This window comes from Quercus robur, chromosome 5, assembly GCF_932294415.1.
Source record: "Quercus robur chromosome 5, dhQueRobu3.1, whole genome shotgun sequence".
Classification (NCBI taxonomy): Eukaryota; Viridiplantae; Streptophyta; class Magnoliopsida; order Fagales; family Fagaceae; genus Quercus; species Quercus robur.
This window is the reverse complement of record NC_065538.1, coordinates 56,409,503-56,429,518: the sequence shown is the minus strand read 5'-3', so window position 1 is coordinate 56,429,518 and position 20,016 is coordinate 56,409,503. Positions and strand designations below refer to the sequence as shown.

Here is a 20,016-nt window from a genome sequence, read left to right as displayed (position 1 = left end):
ATGTCGGCGGACGGTGATGTCGCGATCGATTCTGTCTTTCTCCCTCTCTCTCTCTTCTATTTTCCAAGGCCGGAAGTACTTTGAAGTGAAAATAGAAACGGGAAATCATTTCCGTTGTTTTGGCTCTTAAATTCGGTCAACTGGAAATGTTTTTCAGTTTGACCGAATTTGAAGTAACAGCCAAACACTCCCATTTTTCGGAAAATCATTTCCGGAATCAGTTTGAAGTCAAGTCAAATGCAGCCTGAGTTTTAAATGTTATGTTCATAATATTTTCACAACAAATTTTAAATGGCAAGTCATTACTAATTGTTGTTATTGAGTCAAAAATATAATCTTAGTGGTAAGTTCAAATTTGAACAAATAACAACTTACCATCTATGATTTATTGTGAAAATATTGTAAATGTATCACTTCTCATACAAAAAAGTTAGGAGAATTCGTGGTTGCAAATCAGAAGGTTGGATTTTAAAATTGCATCTCCAAAAAAAAAAAAAAATAAAGAAAAGAAAAGAAAATAACATGGTCATTGGATTTCCATTCATCTCAAAGACTATTTAAACAAATCCTATTTCTCGATCACCCTCGCTAACATTTCACTCTCCTCAACCAAAAGATGAGTGTTCTAGCTCTCTCAAACTGCTTACCCACACTTCCACAATCGTCACCATCCCAATCCCAATCCGAAACTCCAAAGCCTCTATCACCACTCCTCTCCAATTTCACCACCACCACCACCATCCACAACAACTCAATCAGTTGGACCAAGAAAACCATAATCACAGCTCTCTCCGGCGCTCTCTCCTTCGGACTCGTCTTCTCTCCGCCATGCTCGGTTGCACTGGAATCTCCCACCATCCAATCACCACCGCCGCCACCATCTCCTTCTTCCGAGTACTGCCGCGAAGACGAGCAAGTATTGAAGGCCGAGTCTGGTCCAGAACTGGTGACCAATGCCGGAATTGTTGAAGAAGCTTGGGAAATCGTCAATGACAGTTTTCTCGACACCGGTCGCCATCGCTGGTCTCCCCAAACATGGCAGGTAACTATTTTATACAGTATACATGGTCTTTCTTCTGTATTTTGAATTATCATATATTGATGGCTTTTAAAATTTGATTCATTCAGGAAAAGAAGGAAGATATTATGAGCACTTCAATTCCGACGAGAGCAAAGGCTCATGATATTATCAGAAGAATGTTAGCAAGCTTGGGCGATCGGTATACGCGTTTTCTTGAACCAGAAGAGGTAATTCTAACTCATTCCTAGAACCTTTAATTTGATTTTGAAATGGCTAAAAGTATTGATTGATGAATTATTTGTGGTATCGTCGTGTTCGTGTGCGTGATTCATTGAGTTTTCATAACCATTTTCTATGTCTAAAGCGGGGGCGGAGACAGTTAATTTTTGTTTGGTGAATTATGATGTTGATACACTAGTCAAAACTCATACACGCACACATTTACACACACTAATATTTGCAAGCATGTATTTACAAAATAAAATTATACTAGTTTGCTATACATATTAATTAGTGAATTAATTGTGGTATGGTCGTGTTCGTGTGCATGATTCATAAGAGTTTTCGTAACCATTTTCTGTGTCCAAAGCAGGGGTGGAGCCAGTAATTTTTGTTTAGTGAATTATGATATTGATACACTAGTCAAAACTCATACATACACACATTTACACACACTAATATTTGTAAGCATATATTTACAAAATAAAATTATAAGAGGACTAGTTTGCTATATATATGCACAAAAAAAATCACTTATTTTATTGTAATTTTTTTTTTTAGAATCTCTCTAATTCTTTTGGGTACTATCATTTCTAACTTTAAATCTTAAATCTATGTTGTTTATCCTTTTTTTTTTTTTTTTTTTTTCGTATAACTTTTTGAGTTTGAATGAAGCATTGACAAACAATTGGAAACTATAAACAATAACAACAGCAACAAAAAAAATCTTAGTCCCAAATAAAAGTGTTTTCTACAATTCTATGTCCACAAATTAAACTTATTGTTCATAACTCATAAACAAATAAAAGCAAATTCCTTTGAACCCAATCAAGTCCTCAAAGCCACGGATGATTCAAGGCTAAAAGGCACATGAGAAAATTGCTTTTATTAAAATCTCAGTACTGGACTCAACAGCCAGAATTCACCAAACAAGATAGATAAGCTAAAGAGGAGAGACATAAATCTAGCAGTACCTTTTTTTTTTTTTTAAAAGGGATGGTTTGTTTTTGTTAAAAACTCTTTTCTTTATATTAGGGATCCATTTGTAGAATTGTGTTTTGGAGAACACTTGGCTAGCTAGTAAAAAGTTGTTAAGAATATATACACACACACACGCTATATTATGATTTTTTAAAAAACAGTTGGCCCTATTTAGCCCATACGTGGCTCTGCCCCTGTTCTAATGGATCTTCTTACAAAGCGTTCTACCATATTGAAATCGGCCAGTTTGCATAACATGAAGTGAATTTGAGAGAAGTACCTAATTTTTATCTTTTCCTTTATGACACTTACACAATGTGTGTTATCATAGAGCCAGGGTACCTGAGGTTCTTTTCAATTCAATAAAACTTCTAATTACTTATGAAAAAAATCCATTATTTCTACATAATGGTCTTACAAACTTTTCAGTTTTCTTGTTCCATGGCATATGCTGCTTTTGTCGTTGTTGAAAGTTCTCCAAGATGGCAAGGTATGACATGAGTGGTATTGGACTGAACCTTAGGGAAGTTCCAGAAGACAATGGGGGTGTAAAACTGAAGGTCCTAGGTCTCTTGTTGGATGGTCCTGCACATTCTGCTGGTGTTAGACAGGTAGCTACAAGGCCAAAATTACAGATGCAATATACTAATATTTGTTTTAGTTTGTGCCTTTTATTGTATTTCAACTCTTGAATTCATTGCTGATTCCTGGAGTTGATGTTTTACTAATCTCTTTCTTTGTGCGACAATGCCTGATATGTTTTGAGTTGAGTTATGCTGGGTTGGGTAATTCTTAAAGTTATGAACTGCTGTGTTTTCTCTACCTGTTACTCTAATTACTTGCCTTATATCCGAGGTTCTGTGCTCTCTGGTTTTGACATTAAGGTTTTTATTTTTTCAAAATGTATGTGTTGTGTATGATTCATGTTATGCTTCACCAACTGCTTGATCTGTTTATGATGTAGAACAAATTTGAATAATAGGGTTGTATCTTTTTTTGATACATTCCAAGTGAGGGAGGGGGATTCAAACCCTAGATGTCTCTATTGGAAATACCAAGAGGTGCTAGTTGACCTTTTAGAAAGAAGTCCACTAACTCTCTTTCTGACCCAGAGGCAAATGGAAGGGACTCTGCTGCTATTTTTATTTATTTTTTTCATTAAATTGCAATTATTTATTCCACTAGTGTCAACTTCTACCACACAACCCCATCACTCCATTATTGCCATTAGCATTTCAAGATGTAAGAGGCCCAAAGTTATTTTTGGTTGTTTTAATAGAAGTAACTTCTTATTTTCCTATGTTTAAATAGAAACAGAATATGGCCTTTGATAGGGATGAATTCTGGAAAAGGATTTGTTTAGCCAACTCAACCCTTTCAGCCGAAGGTTCTAATATTTATATGAACTATTCTGTGTATAAACACATGCACATTGTTCCTTGGTTCTATTTAGTTTCTGGAATTTCTTTTTCTTTTTATTAATTAGGGCTGATTGTGGTTGAACAAGTCTGCTGTATATAGGTTTCCTTACACTTATTTTCTTTCTTTCTTCTACTTTGTTAGGGGGATGAAGTGTTAGCTGTTAATGGAGTAGATGTGAGAGGGAAATCAGCCTTTGAAGTATCATCTTTGTTACAAGGCCCTAATGAAACATTTGTCACTGTAAAGGTTGTGATACTAATATAGTCTCATATGGTGTAATGCCCCGTTAATTTTTTTAGTTGTGTTGTCCTCAGAATGATTGTTCAAATTTGTATTGTTAATGTTAGGTCAAGCATGGTAACTGTGGGCCTATTCAATCTATCGAAGTGCAGAGACAACTTGTTGCTCGAACCCCTGTCGTTTATCGTTTGGAGCAAATTGACAATGGCTCTGCTTCTGTTGGGTACATGCGCCTAAAAGAGTTCAATGCATTGGCTAGAAAAGACTTGGTGATTGGTAGGTGTCATATTATTACACTATATCATTTTAGGAATATGCAATATATTGCATAATTTTACTCTGCACAAACCTTCTAAGTTCTGCATGGGAACACATTTCCCCGTGGAATACAAGTCTCAACAAGAGGAAGCTTCTAAGGAATTAGCATTGGTCCTTTTATGTCATTCCACTGTTTGCATACAAGAACTCAAGACAAGAGGCAAAGAATGAATAAATCTATTTGCATTTTTCCCCTGAAATAAATGAATTTATGGTATACCATTAGGTCCTTTTTGGTTTTAGATAGTTGGAAGCTGATATCATGTGCCTATTTGGCTAGCTCGGATCCTTATTATTATGTGAAACTTATGGCACTAATTACAGTCCCAGTAGGGCTTTCATTTATGTTATACTTGAATTATATAGTTTCAGTCAGTCTTATGACTTTAACTAAAACATAATAATGATTGTTGCAGCAATGAAACGACTTCAGGATATGGGAGCCTCATCTTTCGTTCTAGATCTTAGAGATAACCTTGGTGGATTAGTACAGGTTTGTTTGCTAAATTAATCTTATGTTTATTTTATGTCAATATGTAGTTTTGATGTTTTAGTCCTTCCATCAATTGTTGAATTTTCTAAATGATAACTTTTATTTTTTATTGTGTTACTAGGACACCAGCCTTTTTATATTCCTTTGGTGCCTTCAAAATAATTTTGAAGATACTGAGAAATTTATTCCTGACCTCAAGCTTCTCTTTTTTAGAACTTTAAGGGATTGGTTGTTTGCTTTGCAAGATAAATCTTTCCCCTCTTTTATTGATTTCCTAGACTCTTGCAATTTTTGTATTTGATTTCTTTTCCCTTGTACACTCCCTGTGCACTAGGGTGTCCCCTTTATATCAATATATCTTATTACTTATCAAAAATTTTTTTTCAAATGCATCTAGAAAAATTGCATCAATTTCTGACGCAGGAGCTTAACCAGAAATTATCTCAATATTTTATTGTGGATTTTCATTGGATAATTTTAGATTTTAATGTTTTTATTTATTTAATTTGAGTTACGATAGGGATAGAATTTTGTATCCTTAGATAAGGACTAGTTTAGTATTTGGATTAGTTTGGATTAGTAATTGAGTTTGATTAGGATTTGTTTTAGATGTTTATCTTTATCTCTTGAGATTCCTGGAAGTTCTATATAAAGCTCCAGATGATTAGACATGTTAGAAGTATTGGTTAAATGATTAAATTTACCATATTTCAATAATTTAAGCTTTTGGGACAATTAGTAACTTAACATGGTATTAGAGCATAAGATCCTAAGTTCGATTATTGTCTCCTCCACTCTACCTCTCATTTATTAATATTATTCGGTGATTATTCATGCAAAGTTTGCATTGCGTTTGGTGGTAAATCCAAACAACCTTAGGTGGTGAAGTCTAAGGTTTACTGTGGGGTTAATCTAGGTGGGAAGCGTAGGTTGTCTTGCATATTAGAGCTAAATCTGAAATTTCAAGCTTTCAACAACTCAAACCAAATTTGACGTACATCTCACCAATGTTAACCCAACCCAATTCAACCATCAGAGAACAAACCAACCAACTCCGACATTATTCAGGTTCTTACCCCACAAGATCTTGAACAAGCCCGAACCAGAACCAGTCTGTACTATATATCCACTTTACCCACATGAATTTTTCATCCCAAAAAAAGTTTCCCAGCAGCCAACAGAGAAGCCTGCTACTCCTTCCAAACCTGTGACTCCAATCCATGCCCGACTCTAGATTGCTAGATCCACCAACACAAAAAAAAAAAAAAAAAAAAAAAGGAAGTGTAGAAAATGTTTATTAATATCAGTTTACCTTGGGATTAATCTAGGTAGGAAGCTAGGTTGTCCTGCATCAACTTTGGTATCAAAGCTAAAATCGATCTATTAGTTTTCAGCAACCACAAGAAATCCGTCGTTCTTTCAACCATTGCTTCTAAAACCAAACATCCAGCAACTCCTACATCCCAAATTCATTTTCAGTCCAACAGTACAAACCAGATCTAGAAAACTTGAAACCCACACCATCAGACCATAAAAAGTTCTAGCAGACACGTGAGTTCACTTACCAGCCCATCAATCCTACATCTATGTGGGCCACACTCATTTTGGGTATTTAAGCATTTAGCACAGCCTGATCAACCCATCAAGTATTCTTGAATTTTCAGCAGTACCAGCCCACGCTCATCAAACCCAGTAATAGCCTAGGTCAAACACTTATTTCTCCAGCCGTGTGATTCATGCCCCATATAACGATCAGTATAGAGCACCAGCCAAAGCTCAGGTTAGTAAGCCAGTGTTCATTTCACGTGGTAGTCTTAGAAGCACCAATATTTGATGGACATCCAGATCCTTGGACCCTCATCAATTGGCTAGATGAGATGGATCACTTTTTTGATCAAATATGTTTGCCAGATGCTAATAAGGTTAGGTTTGCTAGGATGAAATTGATAAGTAGAGCTAGAGACTTTTAGCATAGTATTGAGAATCATCGCAAAGGAAGGAGCAAGCTTGCCATAACTAATTGGAATGAAATGAAACCAATACTTAGAGAGAAATATGTTCCCCTATCCTATCAAGAGAAGCATCAACTTCAAACCTCTCATGGAAATTTTCTGCATCACAAAGACAATATACAACAAGAAAACACCTCATCCATCCATCAAGACTTCACTGCCATAGCTCAAGACTTAAGAAACATAACAAAGGTTTTTCTAGATTTTTTTTTTTTTTTTTTTTTTGGTGGTGGATCTTGCAATCTAGAGTTGGGCACGGATTGGAGTCACAGGTTTGGAAGGAGTAGCAGGCTTCTTTGTTGGCTGCTGGGAAACTTTTTTTGGGATGAAAAATTCATGCGGGTAAAATGGGTATATGGTACGGACTGGTTCTAGTTCGGGCTTGTTCAAGATCTCGTGTGGTAAGAACTTGAATAATGTCATAGTTGGTTGGTTTGTTTTTTTATTGTTGAATTGGGTTGGGTTAACATTGGTGAGATGTACATCAGATTTGGTTTGAGTTGTTGAAAGCTTGAAAGATTAGATTTAGCTCTAATACCAAAGTTGATGCAGGACAACCTAGGCTTCCCACCTAGATTAATCCCACGGTAAACCTTAGGCTTCACCACCTAAGGTTGTTTGGATTCACCACCAAATGCAATGCAAACTTTGCATGAATAAACATTGAATAATATTAACAAATGTCTAATAGTCTGATTACAAAATAAATCATCTGGAGCTTTATATAGAGCTTCTAGGAATCTCAAGAAATAAAGATAAACATCCTAAAACACATTGTAATTCAACTCAAAATCAAATACTAATCCAAACTAATCCAAATACTAAACTAATCCTTATCTAAGGATATGAAATTCCATCCCTATCATATCTCAAACTAAATAAAAAAAAAACATGAAAATCTAAAATTATCCTATGAAAATCCAAAATAAAATATTGAGATAGTTTCTGGTTATGCTCCTGCATCAATTTCCCTCATTAACATCCACTTGCTGTTCATAATGAACTTGTTCCTAGAGGCTAGAGGAACTTAAAATTCAAAGTGGAGAATTTCTTGAGAAACTTAGGTGGCTACTATCATTATTGGTAATGCAATGAGTTAGGTTAAGGACTGAGAGAGAAAAATACTGGTCTCCTTGTGGCCAATGTGTTTTCATAGGATTTGCATAAAAGAACTTGGATTGGGAGGGAGAGATTTCCACAGTGAAGTTTCATTTAGGTGTTTCTCTTGTATGCTTTCCGTATACTTGCTGTGCAGAAACTATGTTCTTTATGGGCAACAAAGTAATATTTTTTTATTTAAAATCATGAGAATTCCATTTGTCTTTTCCTTGGAGGAGTTTTTGGAAACCTAAAGTTCCAACTAAGGTCAGCTTTTTTTGGTCCTCTCCCTTTGGATGGTGGCTTTGGGGAAAATCCTTACTAATGATTACATTTGGCGTCAACTAATTATTATAGATTGGTGTTGCATGTGTAAGAGGGACAGGGAGCCTATTGATCATTTACTTTTACATTGCCATGTTTTTAATTCATGTAAATTGTTGTGATGGGGCCGAGAGCCTTGTATGCATTTCTTAGTGTTTCCAATAGAGACGTCTAGGTTCAAATCCCCCCTCCCCCACTATATTTATTGAATTATATATATAAAAAAAGAATAAGTAAATTGTTGTGATGGGATTTTTGTAATAGTGTTTGATCCTGTTCTTTTGCTTATTTCAGGCTGGAATTGAAATTGCCAAACTCTTCCTAAATGAAGGGGAGACGGTATGGCAGTTTGTCGAGATATATTTGAAAAATACTATTTGTTTTTAACTGCGATTATGCATTTCTTTTTTCAATTTCTCATGGGCGAACCGTAATTTCTATAAATTTGCATTTTCCTTCTTTTGCTCTATCATCTAGACTCATAAAAGTAGTTAACTAGTATGTTATTTGCTGATGACATGCATAATAGAATAAAACCCAAAAGAAAAGAAAAGCAATTCATTTAAAAAGTCCTAACATATCTAGATAATTAAGGAAACTCGTAGGAGAGAGTGGATTTTGGGCCTTTGTCCACTTGTGCAGAGTCCGTAGGAATAGATTCTTCAATCTCTGTACTGTTTTCTCTCTTCCCTCAAATGCCTATTCCTTTCTTTTCAAATGCATCACATCAAACATAGAGAAATGACCTCCAAATTTTGATTCCTTCTCGTTTATCTAACCTGCCTTTCCAACACTCCAAAACTTTGTTCACTGTGCTCAGCACTGCCCATTTAAAACCAAAAAAGGTGAAACACCAAATAAATGATCCACCAATTTGCCATCCACCTTGCACATACCACACCAGCCCATGGTCACTGTAACCCTCCTATACTATCTATTGTAAGGATCTTTCCAATTCCTGCTCTCCATACAAAAAAGGCGCTTTTGGGAGAGCTTTTGCTCTCCATACACTCTTGAAAATTTTATTTACGTAAAACTTTCAACATAAGACTTTCTTGTCATTGAATGGACAACATATGATGAGGTCACAAATATTAGTTCCTTTGTAGCTTTTAACATCTGTGTGTATGCATGTCCTCATTGTGGTTCATTTTCTCATTATTTGTTGGCTTAATAGTTGTTGGTTCCAAATGTCCTGTCTTTGGTACTGTGTCTTAGCCTTTTTCGTTTTGTATTTTTTGAGCTGGGCTCAGGGATTAAGATCCTTGAATTTTGATTTTGAAATGACCTAGTTGCAATCTTAGCAGAAATAAATTGCTCTTTCTATTGCATGAAGATCTTATGCATTTTTTTTTTTTTTTGATAAGTAATAAGATATATTGATATAAAGGGGACACCCTAGTGCACAGGGAGTGTACAAGGGATAAAAAATCAAATACAAAAATTGCAAGAGTCTAGGAAATCAATAAAAGAGGGGAAAGATTTATCTTGCAAAGCAAACAACCAATCCCTTAAAGTTCTAAAAAAGAGAAGCTTGAGGTCCGGAATAGATTTCTCAGTATTTTCAAAACATCTACTATTCCTCTCCCTCCAAAGACACCACAATAAGCAATGAGGAATGATGGACCAAATATAACCATTTCGATGACGACCAAAGCTGCCTTGCCAACACCATAACAGCCCCAAAATAGTGTGCGGCATAACCCAAGAAACTCCAAAAAGGCCCAAAACAATAGACCATAGATCCGAAGCAAAAGGACAATGAAGAAATAGATGGTCAACTGATTCACCATTTCTCTTACACATGTAGCACCAATCCAGAATCCACACCTTCCTTTTACGTAAATTATCAATCGTCAAGCATTTCCCTAAAGCAGCAGTCCAAACAAAGAAAGCTATTCTAGAGGGAATCTTCTGCTTCCAAATACTTTTCCAAGGAAACCCAAAGAAAGCGGTGCCAGCTAAAATTCTATAATAATCACTAACCAAGAAACCCTTAACTTTGCTAGGAATCCAACACATTTTATCCTCACCTCGCCCCCTTATATGCGAACCATAAATAGTTACCATGAAGTCGGACATAGCCTCTAGATCCCGAGCATGCACACTCCTAATGAATCTCACATTCCAAAAGAGGACACCATAAATGGACATCATAAGCTCAGCCACACTGGCATCCTTATTCCTGCAAAATCTAAACAAGTCTAGATATCTAACAGCAAGAGAAGTCTCTCCACACCACCGGTTTTGCCAAAACTTCACTCTAGAACCATCACTAATATCATACAGAATATTGCGAGAGAACGAAGGCCATCCCTGACTGATATTTTTCCATAAACCAACACCATAAGGGCCAATCACAGCTCTGGTAAACCAGCCCCCCCACACACATCCATACTTCATCTCTATCACTTGCCTCCAAAGGGCATCTTTCTCAACCCCAAATCTCCAAAGCCACTTCCCAAGTAAAGTTTCATTGAAAAGTCTTATCTTCCTTATCCCTAAGCCACCCGAAGAAATAGGAGAACAAACAGTAGCCCATTTAACCAAATGAATTTTAGGATCATCTCCAAAACTGCCCCACAAGAAATTCCGCTGGAGCTTCTCAATTCGGTTAGCCACACTAGCAGGAATAGGAAATAAAGAAAGAAAATAAGTGGGTAAATTAGATAGGGTGCTTTTGATTAGGGTGACTCTACCTCCCTTGGATAAGTATAAACGTTTCCAACCCGCCAATCTCCTCTTCATTTTCTCTAGAATAGGATTCCATATAGTCTTATCCTTGAATTTAGCACCCAAAGGAAGACCTAGATATTTCATTGGGAGAGAGCCCTGCTTGTAGCCAAGAACAACCAAGAAAAGGTCAATATTATTGACTACCCCAACCGGAACCAATTCTGACTTGCCCAGGTTAATCTTTAGGCCTGACACTGCCTCAAACCAGATAAGAATCATGCGAAGGATCAAAATTTGATCTAAATTAGCCTTACAGAAAATTAGCGTGTCATCCGCAAAAAGGAGATGAGACACCGCCATGGATCTTCCCTCCAAGTTACCCACACTAAAACCCGACATGTGACCTTCAAGAACTGCTTTGTCCAACATTCGTCCAAGAGCTTCCATCACCAAAACAAACAACAAAGGAGACAACGGATCACCTTGCCTCAAGCCTCTGGTGCTACCAAAAAAACCACAAGGAGAGCCATTAATCAAGATGGAGAAGCGGACAGTAGAAAGACAAAAGAGAATCCATTGTCTCCATTTGGTAGAGAATCCACTTCTTTCTAACATCTGCAGCAGAAAATTCCAGTTTACATGGTCAAAAGGCTTCTCAACATCCAGCTTACAAATTAGCCCCGGCACCCCAGACTTCAATCTACTGTCAAGGCATTCATTAGCAATAAGAACAGGGTCAAGGATTTGTCTGTCCCTCACAAAAGCATTCTGAGATGCTGAGATTATATCCCCCATCACCAAGCGGAGACGATTAGCCAAAACTTTAGCAATAATTTTATAAACCTCCCCAACCAAACTAATGGGCCGAAAATCTCTAATCTCATTGGCCACATGTTTTTTAGGAATGAGAGTAACAAAAGTTGCGTTTAAACTTTTCTCAAACTGACCATTGGCAAAAAAATGATGAAATACAGCCATGAGATCAGGTTTAACAATTCCCTAGCAAGCTTGGAAAAAAGCCATAGGGAAACCATCAGGACCAGGGGATTAATCACCATGAAAACTTTGAATAACGTCAAAGATTTCTGCCTCTTCAAAAGGCCTCTCTAACTAATCCGCATTCTCACCAAATATCATTGGAAAAACCAACGAATCCGGAAACAGCCGCTCAACCTGCTGCTCAGAGTACAGATTCATGAAGAAATGAGTAATGTAGTCTGCAATTATACCCTGATCCGACGACAAAGTACCATTAACCATTAGGCTTTCAATGCCATTATTTTTCCTGTTGGAATTAGCCATTCTATGAAAGAATCTGGTATTGGCATCCCCTTCTTTCAAATGCAACACCCTAGACTTTTGTCTCCAACTAGTCTCTTCCATAAGAGTCAACTTTTCAATATCTGAACGAAGATTAGTTTGAGCTAACTTCTCCTCAGCAGATAGACTATGAATCTCCTCTTTAGCATCCAAATCATTCAGCTTACTCCAAAGGGCCTGTTTCTTAAAAGTGACATTGCCAAACTCAGTTTCATTCCACTTTTTTAAATCCAACTTCAATGCCGCCAACTTCTTAGCAAGAATAAAATTAGGGGTTCCATGGAACAAATAGGATGCCCACCACTTCTTCACTTTGTCTACAAAGTTATCCACCCTCAACCACATTTTTTCAAAACGGAAAGGAATTCTACCTCTTCGCTGACACCCGCCCTCCAACGAAATAGGAAAATGGTCAAAAAGAACTCTAGGCATCCTTTTTTGGGTGAACTGAGAGAAGTGATCTGCCAAAAGAGGGGAGAAAAGGAACCGGTCTAGCCTAGAAGTTGAGGAAGTATTGGACCAAGTATAAAGGCCCCCTTCCATATGAATATCCAACAACCCATGCAAAGAAACAAAGTCAGAAAATCCATACATAGCCCTGGAGAAGCTAGCAGCCCCCAAACGCTCAAATGGGAAGCGGATAATATTAAAGTCCCCTCCAAGGCACCAAGGCAAATCCCACCAACTGATCAGCCCGGTTAGTTCCTCCCACATCAACTTACGCCTATTGTTCAAATTTGGCCCATATACGCTTGTGAAAGCCCACTCAAATTGGTCGCCTACATTTTTAAACTTGCATGAAACTGAAAAATGCCCCACCGCTTCCTCCACCTTTTCCACAACTCGGCTATCCCACATCAATAAAATTCTGGGATGCACGGACGCGGCTCCCAGGCCGGCGCACCCGCGTCCGACGCGGCGGGACGCGGCGACGCGGGAGGGACGCCGCAGACCGCGCGTCCGTCCCGCGTCGTGCCGCGTCGCGCCACGTGGCAGATCCCGAATCGGGCCGACGCGGGCCGACGCGGCCGAAATCGGCGCCGACGCGGCCGAAATCGGGCCGACTCGGTCCATATCGGCCGTATCGGCCTGTATCGGCCGAAACGGCCGAAACGGCCGAGTCAGGCCGAAATTCAAAAAAAAAAAAAAAAAAAAAAGGTGCAAACGCACCGTAATACCCAGACCCCTTAAGTCCCTCACACTTCATCCAGTCACTCCGTCCCTCATCTCCTTCTCTGTGTTCATAGCTGCTTCGTCCCTCATCTTCGTCCCTCATCTCCTCAGTCACTCCGTCCCTCACACTGCACTGCTTCAGCCTTAGGTGTGCTCTCTCTGCTCTTTTCTTTAATTTTTATTCTTTGTTCTTTACGATTTCTCTCTTTCAAATTGCTTAGAAATAAATTTGTGAATCTGAAAATTTACGTTTTAGTTGTTATCTATTATTACTCTTAAATTTGGTATTTGTTTATATAATATGAAAAAGTAAAAGTATGCTTAGCAATATATTAAATATATATTATAAAAATATTTTTAATAATTTTTTAATCGCCGAGTCCTGCCGCACCCGCACCCACCTTTTTCAAAAATTGCCGAGTCCCGCACCCGCACCCGCACCCGCACCCGAGTCCCGAAACGCACCCGTGCTTCATAGTATTAAAATTCCTCCAGAAGCACCATTAGAGCCCAGGTACAACCAATCAACATATGGACAACTCCAAATACTTCGAACAGTACCTCTAGTAATCCACTCTAGTTTGGTCTCTTGCAAACACACAATATCAGCCTTCCAGGATCGCAACAAGTTACGAATCTGAAGCCTCTTGTCAACTTCATTCAGACCTCTGACATTCCAGGAAATAAGCTTCAAATTCATTGAGCAATGGAAAGAACTCGATTCCTATTAATACCACATCGCCTAGCAGATGAAGAGCCATAATTAATGGAACTAAACAGCCCTTTCAACTCTCTTAAACCTTTCACACCCAAACCTTTTGAACCACACGATTTCTTATTCACCTCAGCCCTCCAATATAATTCAACTTCAACAGCCAATAAAAATTCTATTGCTTGATCTTCTAAACCCACAAGGGACGTGCCAAGGAAGCTATCGAAGTTATTGAATCTCTTTTGAAACCAATCGGAGTAAGGTTCCTGACTCCTTGAAGTATCCACACCCACAACACTTTCCTCATCTACAAGAGACTGCTCAGCCGTGGCCAAAGGTAGAGAAAAAGCAATTGGATCAACAACTAGGGGCTGATTAGCTTCCTCCGAGAAGGAATCCGAAGCCCCATCCTCCACCAATACTTCATCCTCTTCGAAAAGAGCCAATGACATGTTCGTAACGTCAGAAGATTCTAACGTAACTGAGGCAAGCTATTGTTGCTTTTCCAAAACCTCTATAGCTTCACACCGAGGCAAAGCGATCTGCACCGGAACCGCAACCCTCCTCCCATCGCGTAATTCAAGAACCCACTGCTCCGAGTTCCCCCATTTCTTGACAATATTGCCGGAATGCTCCTGGAGAATCAGTCGGGGGTCACGCACTAAGCTCTCATCATGATCTGTGGAGCATGCCGACCCATTCCTGGCCTCCTCGGACTCGTCGGAGCCGAGAAGCTCAGACTCGGCTACATCGGAAACTAGATACGAGTCAATCGGCGCCGGTGACTCAAACCTGGCTTCAACGATCTTGTCGGTTTTGAGAGAATGGGCAACGGCGACATCGGAGACCATCGGCGACCTCAGAGGCAATATCGAAGGGCACGACGAAGATTGGAAGGGTCTCGCGCCTGGACTTGACATACCTGGAATATGGGTCTCTAGCGACGGGGAACTCCTGGTGGTCAGTTCTTTTCTTGCTGTTCTTTTGGGTTGCCAGACCAAAGAGGGCTTGGGCTTAAGTTTGGGAACATGAGGTGGGTTCAGTGGGGGGGCTTCAGCAAGAGCATTGGGCCTAAAGATATCTTTCAAGGGCCTAACACCAGAACAGCCCACTTCCTTAATGTTGGAACACTTAATATCCCACTTGCCATTCGGCCCACGTACCAAATGTAAAGAAACTTCTAGCGAGAAAGGAGAATCAGCACCTTTAAGAGCGTCATCCTGTATTTCAAGCGTGACTTCAGCCTCAGGAACCGCGCTTACCTGCCCAGCACCCCTATCGCGCAAATCCAGGCTCTGAGTCTTCTGACTGCTCAAGCTAGACTTTATAGCTAGATTTGATTTGATAGAATTTTGAATATTGGGCATTGCAAGCTTTCCTGTTCTGCTACCACCATAGGTTTTCCGATCACCATCCACCATTGTCGACAGAAAGGATTTATGATTTCTGAACTTTTGCATTGACGGGAACAGGGCAGATTGAGATGGCGATTTGACACCAAGAGAGTCGGGAGCAATGGCCTTACGAAGATGAAAGCCAAAACCTCTCCACCCACTACCCAGCTTTCCTTCTGGTACAATGATGAGGCCCTTCCGACGACCATGAAGAAGTTCAGAGATCATAAGAAAGCTTCCATGTGCATTGAGTCCCATTTGCAAAATAAAAACCTTATTACCATCCCTGAAGGTTCTAGCAAAGTTTTCAGGACGGGTATTTGACATGAGATCCTCAATATAAGTTAGCAACCGTAAAGCACACTCTTTTCCCATGAAAACCGATTGGAGAGAATCCTTATATCTTTCAAATAAGCGTAATAAGAAGAAAGTACCACCCTCTTCCACAGAAAATTCAAACGATTTGGATTCGACAAAAAAGAAAATGGAACCACCTATGATAACCAAGAAATTCTATAAGACAGATACTTCTATGCTCAACTATCTGGAATGTTCTTATCTCCCATGATAAAGCATGAAGAAGCCCCAACCCAAGTGCAAGATTTTTTACCACCAAGTTCAATTAATTATGAACCCAGTGTACTGTTAAAATAAAGCAAAAACTGTTAGCTCACACTCAAACAAAATTGCATTTTAAAACATCTTATGCATTCTATTTTATGAAGATCAATATCCTCCACCAGGTATTTGGCAACCACGAACATTCTCATTTTCACCATATGTGTATTTTAGGGCCTTTTCCTCTTGGCACCTTGTACCAAAGTAGAACCGGCACACCAAAAAGCTTAGCATGTCCGTGTCGGACATGCTTGGTACATCATTGTCTGTGGGGTGTATGACCCAAAAAAAAACCTTGGGAAATTGTAAAATCATGGCTCGACAATATGGGTTCACAGGGTTTTTCTTTAGGTTCCGGTAGCCGTCTTCCTACTCTGGAAATTTGGGTTAATGTAGGGTTTATATAGGAATAGGGTTTTGGCTAGAGTTTGTTACAAAACTGACTCTTGAAGCAAATCAGAAATTTTCCTGCAATAGATTTTTGGTTAAACGAGAGTCTCACAAGACTCTACCGAGTCATTCTGCTTGAATCTTGCACAATCGAGAATTCAAATCTCACATGACCAAGACTTAACTTCGCACAATTGAGATGTTCTTTGATACACGGTGAACTGAAACTTCAACTTTAGCCTTCATTGTCCAATGTTACATTACAAAAATGAAACCCAATAATACAAATAAATTTGACATGGAATTAGCCAACATCTAAAAATCCTAACAATGGTCCCTTTACATATGTTGTCGATATAATTATCTCATTTGTGTTTTGTATTGAGTATCCTTCAACAAAACCAAAAAAAAATTAGATTCTTACTGAAATAAAAACTTCACGATTGTGATAGATCTTTAATAATGAGTAGTACTTTTCTGTTTTGCTTTGGACCTTTCCTTCTCAAAAGTGATAGCAGTACATTTTTAATCATGACTTTATCACTTTGACAGCATCTTCCTCATCACTATTACCTCTTATTTTTCTGAATGTACAATACAGTATCTGTCTACTAAGTAGTTAATGCACATATTCAGTTGACAAAACTGAGCATATCATGTGGTGTTTTCTTCTGACAAGATATATGAACAGGTGATATATACTGTTGGAAGGGATCTGCAGTACCAAAACACCGTTGTTGCAGATACTGCACCATTGGTTACAGCTCCTGTTGTTGTATGCACTTCTACATCTGAGATCTTTAGAACAAGTACTCGTATCTGTTTTCATTTATGCCTTGGTCCTGTTTTCAATGGTTAATGGCTCCGAGTCTATGGTACTCTGGGGGAAAAAAAAAAAAAAATTCATTCACTAGCACTATTATCAATTTTGCATTAACATGATGCCTGGTGCAACAAGGGGCTGGACAAATGAGCTGTTGGAAAATGTGCTACTGTACATGGTGACTGAAATATAACTAAGTGACGCAGGACAACCAGAACAAAACTGAAACAACAATAAAATAAAGGGATATAACCTAGAAGTCAGCACCTAGGCCTTGCTTGGGGTCAACACCAAGTGGAGAAACCACTAAGAGTCAACACCTAGGGTGGACCTGGAGTCAGCACTAGACCAAAGAAAGACTAAACGACCATTTTTTTCATTCACCAAAATATCAACTACCTCCTTAAGGAGTACAATAGGTTGCTTTTAAAGGATTGCTAAACCCTAATTCTTAATTGGCTAGGAAACCCTAATTGCCTTATTACAAAAATAACCTTGTTTCCAAATTAAAATACTAATAGCCCAATAAACTAATAGGACCTAAAACATAAAAATACAATTGACTTGCAAATATAAATAATACTAAATAATAATCTTCTTGTGTCTCCCGCATCACTAAGTCTATCATGCAGTAGCATTAATAATTTTAATTTTGGCTCGAACATTTTGTCTACAATAAGAACCAAGACAATGTTTGACACAGAACATGAGGTGGTAGACATAGTGACTAAAGTATATTTGAATTGCATCATAAGTTTGAATTCATAGACACATGAAAACAAGGCCAGAACAATACCAGTTGGTTTTGTTATTTTTTTTGTTGGTTTTCCTTGCTATATTGCATTATGTGTAATAGGGATGCAATGCAAATGAGCGCTATTTGGCCCCAATTGGTTACTTTTTGATTTGTTTGGGGTGCAAAGGAGTGGAGCTAGGTAGTGAGCTGTTTGAACTTTGAACTGAATACGAGGATTGTTATAAAACTATGCTTGTCAATTAGTAAACATGTTTGAGCTCTATTTGCTTATTTGATTAGATTAGCATGGTTCAGCTTTCTACATCAAAATTGAGAACTCCAATCAATCTGTTTTTACTTAATACTGATCAACAGGGATAACCAAAAGACATAATTGATTGGAGTAGCTCAATATTAACTTAAATGAGTGATAATGAGTTAGGGTGCCAGCTTCAGTAAATCCAGTCAACTCATCATAAACAGAATTGGTTAACATACTTTGCCCTAGCTCCTTGTCATAGTTATACCTTTTGTGCTCAGGGGTTAACTGACCTGAGCTTGAGTTTTGTTGGATAGAAAAGCTTTAGATTGAAGCTTGATCTTCCTCTAACTTGGTGGATTTGTACCTCCAGATGCCAACCTGATTCAGTCTCTTTTATTATATTTTTTAATGATTTTAAAAGTAGACTCATCATTACTGAGTGTTTGTTCTTGATTCAATCTTATATGCTTATTATCTTTTGTACTAACAAGTTGGGAATTATAATTATGTAATATCAACTGTTGTGGCCTATCCCACAAGGTTTTTGACTCTTGTCTAATGCAGGTTTTGGTGAACAACAAAACTGCTAGTGCAAGTGAAATTGTGAGCAGCTCCATCAACTTGTCTTAAGTTGCTTTTGGTATTTCACATTTGTAGTATTGTAAATGGTGGTCTCTTTCAGGTTGCTTCTTCGCTGCATGACAATTGTAGAGCTGTTCTTGTGGGGGAAAGGACTTTTGGAAAGGTTCAGAATTCAGATATTAATTCATAAATGCTGATTTAAATTACCTTTATATATGATCATGTAATGTGATAGACCTGAGTCCACCTAGAACCTGTTTTTCATCTAAACCCTGGAATTCAGCTTCAAACATTCATATTAGGTTTTGTTCTGGATTCTGGTCAGTAGCATCATGGCTGGGGATAAAAATCAAAATTTCTCTTTGGTAGCTTCATTCTATCTCTTTGCCCAACATATTGAGTTTAGTTTTTAAATTTTTCATATTACCAATAGATTAGATATCTGATTGACTTACCAAAACTAGATATCTGGTTGTCCTAAATTGGTCGAAATATGATTCTTCCTATGCGCAATACATCACAGCTATAGAAATTCCCTCTTTGTGATTCTGATCCCAAGTCCTGTGGCCTATATGTTGAACAGGGTTTGATTCAATCTGTATTTGAACTTCTTGATGGATCTGGTGTGGTTGTAACTGTTGGGAAGTACGTCACACCAAATCACAGGGACATAAATGGCAATGGAATAGAGCCTGATTATCGAAATCTCCCAGGTATAACTCTTTCATATTTCTGCAATAAATGTTAGTAAGTTCCCATTTAATATGAAAAATAATTCTCTACATACAGCTTGGAGTGATGTTACGCAGCACCTTTCTCAGTGCAGTAAGCTGCAAGGATGAAGCAAAGGTTATGGTCTTTCTATTTAAGTTCTAGATTTGATTTCTTAGACATTTCTTTTACCTTTAGTTGGATAACCTAATATGGGACAAATTTGGTGGACGCTGCCTTATATTTCTTGAAAATGTGTCTCTAAAGGTGTAGTTGTATAATTTGCTTAACTTGCCCAATGGCTCTTGTGCTTTATAACTTGTGTCTGCATCCTTGCAATGAAAGTGTAATTGTTTTGAGAGGCGGCAATAGATTTTTGGATTTGAGAGTTGATTGAATTATTACTTGTAAAAAATGGTTACAAGTTACAACCCAACTTTGTTCTTATAGTACATGTCTTTGATGTCAAATTAACCCTGTTCTCACCTGTA

At 38.2% G+C, this 20,016-nt stretch overlaps 2 protein-coding genes across 4 annotated transcripts in view; both read left to right on the top strand.

Annotated features, from left to right (window-relative positions):
* Nucleotides 1-579: 579 nt before the first annotated feature.
* Nucleotides 580-19,995, top strand: LOC126726396 (carboxyl-terminal-processing peptidase 1, chloroplastic). Of its 3 annotated transcripts, XM_050431650.1 has the most exons (12): nucleotides 581-1,042; nucleotides 1,129-1,248; nucleotides 2,695-2,832; nucleotides 3,785-3,889; nucleotides 3,991-4,159; nucleotides 4,618-4,694; nucleotides 8,423-8,467; nucleotides 17,103-17,186; nucleotides 18,797-18,835; nucleotides 18,915-18,977; nucleotides 19,398-19,527; nucleotides 19,604-19,995. In XM_050431650.1, exons 1-12 carry the CDS (start codon nucleotides 617-619, stop codon nucleotides 19,654-19,656), a joined length of 1,449 nt encoding a protein of 482 aa, XP_050287607.1. In that variant the 5' UTR covers nucleotides 581-616; the 3' UTR covers nucleotides 19,657-19,995. The 3 variants fall into 3 exon arrangements, with proteins under 3 accessions (XP_050287608.1, XP_050287607.1, XP_050287609.1); XM_050431652.1 differs by lacking the exon at nucleotides 581-1,042 and having other exon boundaries at nucleotides 2,651-2,832; XM_050431651.1 differs by lacking the exons at nucleotides 19,398-19,527; nucleotides 19,604-19,995 and having other exon boundaries at nucleotides 580-1,042; nucleotides 17,103-17,227; nucleotides 18,915-18,983.
* LOC126726397 (uncharacterized) overlaps nucleotides 14,293-20,016 on the top strand; it is a 99,688-nt gene continuing 93,964 nt past the window's right edge. The window contains exon 1 of the mRNA XM_050431653.1: nucleotides 14,293-14,303. The gene's annotated coding sequence lies outside the window, so the exon portion shown is untranslated. The remainder of the gene's footprint in view (nucleotides 14,304-20,016) is intronic.

What these genes read in the sequence shown, in the direction of transcription:
- LOC126726396 (XM_050431650.1), top strand. Translation starts at nt 617, where the DNA reads ATGAGTGTTCTAGCTCTCTCAAACTGCTTACCCACACTTCCACAATCG. An exon ending in TCCTAAATGAAGGGGAGACG is followed by an intron (nt 8,468 to 17,102) that starts GTATGGCAGTTT and finishes ATATATGAACAG; the next exon opens with GTGATATATACTGTTGGAAG. An exon ending in CTGCTAGTGCAAGTGAAATT is followed by an intron (nt 18,836 to 18,914) that starts GTGAGCAGCTCC and finishes GGTCTCTTTCAG; the next exon opens with GTTGCTTCTTCGCTGCATGA.